We start from the raw sequence: 5,000 nt of genomic DNA on the forward strand, positions 1-5,000 counted from the left end.
ATGGTAACTGCCGATCGTACACATCCGGCAGTAGAGCGGACAGGAACAGATGGGTAATGATCGCTGTTAGACCCCACACCGTTTCCGGCCCATTTAGAAAGACTGGCGAGCTGTAGTGGGTGCGGAACTGCGTGTGTCGCCGGTTTTCTGCGCGCGTGTACGTCTCGATCGGCACCGTGAACACCTTGGCAACCTCGTCCGTGCTCGGCTGTAGCTGCTCTGGGCAATAGTCACCGAGACTGCCGACGACCGGGGTAACGGCCAGGTCGAAGGCTGGCACGATCGGGTGCCCGCAGCCCCATACGTGCACCGTTCGCTTGGAAATGCCGGTCTCCTCCTCGAACTCGCGCAACGCGCATGCCGCATGGTCGCTATCGGTGTCGTCCTTCATGCCCCCTGCATACCAGGTGGAGAGCGCAAAAGGGAGAAGATGTTAAGCACAGTGCGCTGCCGCCCACATCTGTTCGAACGACTCGTTGCTTACCGGGGAAGGAGACTTGCCCCCGATGGCTTCTCATTTTGCTGGAGCGTAGTGTGTACAGAAGGCATACCTTACCGTCCACTAGGCAGAGCGGTATCAAGACGGCCGCCTCTTTCGTAACTCGTTGCTTATTGAGCTGTATCTTTGGAAGGCCCTGCAAGCGTGAGATTATTTCGCGCTGCCTCGCACCATTCGTCAAGAGGGCAGGATGCAACAGTTCCGATGCTTTTCTTATCATTGTCGGTGGCTGGGGTGCGCTGCCACACTGTGTACCTTCCGGTTCCGGTATGTTCGGTTTTCAGTCGCCCGCTTCAGGATGATTACGTAAAATTGTTGACCATCGGGTAACGCGACCACATCATCATTCTGTGTGACGTAGCCATCGAGCTAATGAAATTGATCGCATCATAGAGCAGAGCAATCGAAATTTTTCGCTAAACCGGTGGCAGTACGCAATTCCATGCGATTACAACTATTGTTCGACTGAGTAGGACTCGGGGTGCCGGCGAGGTGCCCCCCCCCCCCCCCCCCCTTGCCTGACACCTGATTAACCAAACGTCCTTATTTTGTCTAGCCAGAACATTGGGCTTGTTACTGCGAGCAGCGAAGCTGTGCCCCTGTTTTGCAACGATAGTTTGCGTTTCGTCTTCGCCAAACGGGCGTCGAAACTTAGTTCCACAATTTTCCTCGCGCCTGAAAGAGAATAGGGATGTTGCAAAGGATTCGGGATTCAGTCGTGGGTTTGGAAGGGTTATTAGCAGGGGATTATTGACAAACATAAGTTGCTATAAAATCCCGATGCTCGCCCAATGTCACAGATGACGTTTTATGTTGATAATTATAGGACATCCTATAACTGTCGGTGAATGGCGAGAAAATCATTAAAAAACTCAATCACACGGGCGGCCAAATCAAGGCCAAGGTCACTATCCCGAACAACCTTCTGTAACACACTAAATTCTCGCCTTTTCCGCCATCAAGCAACCGCGGTTGCAGCTCCCGAGTGGCTCCCCCTGGCGTTATGGCAACCACCTCCGACGCCCTCCGGCGAAGGTAACAAAACCGTCGCGCTAATGCAACCGCAAACTCGCGGCCGTCGCGGGCCACAAGCGCCACCGGCACCCGAATGGCACCGTGAGGTATGCGCTGATTCCGGCGGCCATTCGATTTGGGCGTTCGAAATGCATCTACGATGCGTTTGAAAAACCAGATGTTTCTGAAAGCCCGGGGGCGGACTATCCTGCCCCGTCCGTTATGTTGGCTAGCCGCCGTCATCCGCACGCACACACACATCCACGCACACACGGTGTTGGTGGTGGTGGTGGTGATGTTGTGTCATCGGTGTGGGCCGCGCGCGACCAAAAATCTAATAAATACTGTCACGGGTGCCACCGTGCGGCGCCAGTTGTTCATTGTGTTTTGTGAGCGACGCAGCGTTCGCACCCCCTGAGGCAGAGCAACAAAACGAACCTCCCCGACCACCACCCTTTCATTGTCCGACAAAAGTCCGAGTACGTGTGTCTGTGGCTGCTTGTGTGTGTCTGTGTGTGTACGCGTATGTGAGCATCGGGAGCATCGGAAAACGTTGGAGTTTTTGTCCCTGCCAACAACAGCAAAAAAAAAAACAATTCCCGAATACCGCGTAGACCGCGACGACGGCCCGAGCGGACAGTGAGCGCGTGTGTTTATGTGCGTGTGTTTGCGGGCGTGTTTGTTTTAGCGAGAATTGTGTGAACCGCCCCCCTCCCCCCCCACCCATATCCCGGACACAACAACACCCCGGTGTTCCGGTGTCACGATAAAGAAGTAACCTGCACCAGGCGACCAGCCAGTCAGCTCTACTACCTCTAGCCGCCGCAACCCTTCGGCTTCGGCACAACCAAACCACCATCACACCAACTCTCACGCCACCGGACATCATCATCATCATGGCAGACAATGGCAACAAACGCAACATCCCCATCAAACTCGGCGACTTCAGCGTAATCGATACGGAGTTTTCCAGCATTCGCGAGCGCTTCGACTCGGAGATGCGCAAGATGGAGGAGGAGATGGCTAAATTTAGATCGGACCTGATGAACCGCGAGTCGAGCTTCTTCGAGACCAGGTACGTGTCTGTGGCTGGCTGTGCTGGGCGGCCGAGATTGGACACCGACAAGCACCACCACCACCGCCGGGCGTTGACCACTGGTCAGCTAGGGGAGGATGGCGGACACCAAGCACCAAGCACCAAGGGTAACCCTTGCTGCGGTGGCCACCAGAGAGCCCGAGTTTTTTTGGGGGCCCTGGAAAGTGGAAAGGGCACGCCGGTGCGCCGGATTCACGAGCCCATCCCTTTTTTTTCCCCCTCCCCCTAGTCTTTAATTCTAAAAATAACGCCCGCTGCTTTGCTTCCGAAAACGGCACTAGCCGTTCGCGGTGGGTATGCTGATGTACCGGGCCGGGATGGTCTTTAATTTGTTGTTCTTGTTGTTGCTCCCGAGCTGTTATGTGGCTGTTATGGAGCAGCTACCGATGATCTATGTGGGTGGCGTGGCCGACGACCCACACGACGGCCCCCTTCAGGTGGTCCAGTTCAGTGTACCGTTCCGGGTGCGATGAGTCATCGCACCCATCGCCGGACAATAATTTGAATATGCAGCGGCACGACCCGCCGTGCGCCCTAGGCCGTAGGGATCCGTATAAGGGAAAATGGTTGCGCTGACTAAGACGCCGCCCGCGTGCGCCGCGTTTCCTGTTCCTGCTGCTGGTGCTGCTGCTGCTGCCGCCGTGATGTCCTCCAAGGGCATCCGCGTTCGCGCCCGCGCTCGTACGCGCACTAGCGTGTTTGTGTGTGTGTTTGTTGGCCACGGATTACCAGCCGGAGCCGTGCTGCGCTCAAAGATATTAATAGAAGATGATGAGGAACGCGATACACAGAGAGAGAGAAAGAGAGAGAGCGGATGGCATGATGATGCTACACATACCACATCCTCAGGAAAAAGACAACGGAAATGCTTCATTAACATTGGCTGGTTGCAACATTCAACCACACACACACACACATACGCAAGTGGAAAGCTACTATAGAAGGAGCGAGCAATGATGTCAAGGCGTGTAGGACCGCGGCGCAGACCCAAAAAGAGTCGTCCCGAAAGATCGCGCAAGACTCTGCTACTAGGTCGGTCGCGGCGCCTAGCAAACGGTACACGGGTACGGGTGGAGAGGCCCCGGGTGGGGGGGGGGACACCCTCATTTGCCCGGTAAATGAGGTGGAACCCCTCTGCACCCGGCCCCTCATACCCGTCCATCGCGGGCTCCTGTGCTGCTGATTTGCTAACAGCTTCTTTTTCCATCCTATCTCTCTCTCTCTCTCTCTCTCTCTCTCTCTCTCTCTCTCTCTCTCTCTCTCTCTGTATCCCTCCTAACAATAAACAATGGTCTGCGCGATGGACTCCACTAAACGCCCTCCGAAACTAACCGCCAACCCTTTCTACCTGCGATGCCTGCCGGTGTGCCACCAACAAACGCCCCAAACGTGCCCCCCCGCCCCCGCAAAAAAAAACTCCCCAACCCCCCAGCTTCTCCTCCAAGAAGATGGCAACATCTTCCAGGTATTTAGCGCCCAAACTCTGCATCACACTAGCTCGAGGTGATGCCTAGACACCTTTACCCAGACATAGATGCATCCAGGATACCGTTCTGGTATTCCTTTTTTTTTTCTTCTTTTTTATCTTTTTTGTTCATCACAAACTGCTCGTTACCTAACCATCCGCTCCGTTCTTCCTGGTTTTATTTCCCATTTATTCTTTTGCGTTTCTAGTTCCCGTTAATGGTTAACTTTGTTGGTCGTAGATTTGCCATTCCATTGCATATCCCACCTGCTGCTTGCGTAGACTTTGGCCAGTGTTTCTGTTTTTTTTTTGTTACGTTGTTTAGCTCACAACATTTACAATCCTTTCAGCGTTCCATTGCTTCCGCAGCGGTAAACCGGGCGTGCACAAAAAAACCGATCGAAAGGAAGCAAATGTTACAACGAAGACAGACGCGCGAATGCGCGCATCCCGTTCGGGGCGCAGTCGCACGCGCGCGCGCGCGCCCCCCGTGGAAGGGATGATAATGGATGATGTGTCGCGATCGATCGAACGGGCGAGTGCGTGCGTGTCAATCGTCCCCCCACCCCCGCACTCTTTTCCCGAACAGCCCATTTAACCCTAAATGGGCCGTTGCGCGAAACAATGTGCCTGCGTGCCGAATGTGGCTCGAAAACGGGTTATTTAGGTTTGCCTTTTTAATTGGAAAGAAGTTTCGTTAACGGTGGACGGTGGTAGGGCCACGCGGCCGTGGCAACCGGTGGTAGTACCATTTTATTTGTTTAACCCACTTAGGATCCGCTCGCCGGGTCCACGGTGGCGCGGTGACTATGATCGTGCCACGGATGCTCATTGCAACCGTGGCGTGGCCTTCGGGTGAGGCACGATTTTTTTCTTCTGTTTTTGAATCGTGATCAAAACCAGGCGCCGGGCTACTGTGGCGTCGT

The 5,000-nt window shown here is 54.6% G+C and overlaps 2 protein-coding genes across 3 annotated transcripts in view; one reads left to right on the top strand and one right to left on the bottom strand.

The window, feature by feature from the left end:
* LOC126570461 (mitochondrial coenzyme A diphosphatase NUDT8) overlaps window positions 1-1,231 on the bottom strand; it is a 1,429-nt gene extending 198 nt beyond the window's left edge. The window contains exons 1-2 of the mRNA XM_050228238.1: window positions 485-1,231; window positions 1-396 (exon numbers count right to left, since the gene is read on the bottom strand). The exon at window positions 1-396 is cut by the window's left edge and continues 198 nt beyond it. Coding sequence (XP_050084195.1) covers window positions 1-396; window positions 485-719 — 631 coding nt within the window. The 5' untranslated portion in view covers window positions 720-1,231. The remainder of the gene's footprint in view (window positions 397-484) is intronic.
* Window positions 1,232-1,835: 604 nt separating this feature from the next.
* LOC126580206 (heat shock protein beta-1) overlaps window positions 1,836-5,000 on the top strand; it is a 5,986-nt gene continuing 2,821 nt past the window's right edge. Inside the window, exons 1-2 of one of the 2 annotated variants that reach the window (XM_050243889.1) lie at window positions 1,836-2,588; window positions 4,042-4,074. In XM_050243889.1, the coding sequence (XP_050099846.1) occupies window positions 2,410-2,588; window positions 4,042-4,074 (212 nt within the window). In that variant the 5' untranslated portion in view covers window positions 1,836-2,409. The remainder of the gene's footprint in view (window positions 2,589-4,041; window positions 4,075-5,000) is intronic. The other variant, XM_050243899.1, reaches the window with a different exon arrangement.

This window comes from Anopheles aquasalis, chromosome X (genome assembly GCF_943734665.1).
Source record: "Anopheles aquasalis chromosome X, idAnoAquaMG_Q_19, whole genome shotgun sequence".
In the NCBI taxonomy this organism is placed as follows: domain Eukaryota; kingdom Metazoa; phylum Arthropoda; class Insecta; order Diptera; family Culicidae; genus Anopheles; species Anopheles aquasalis.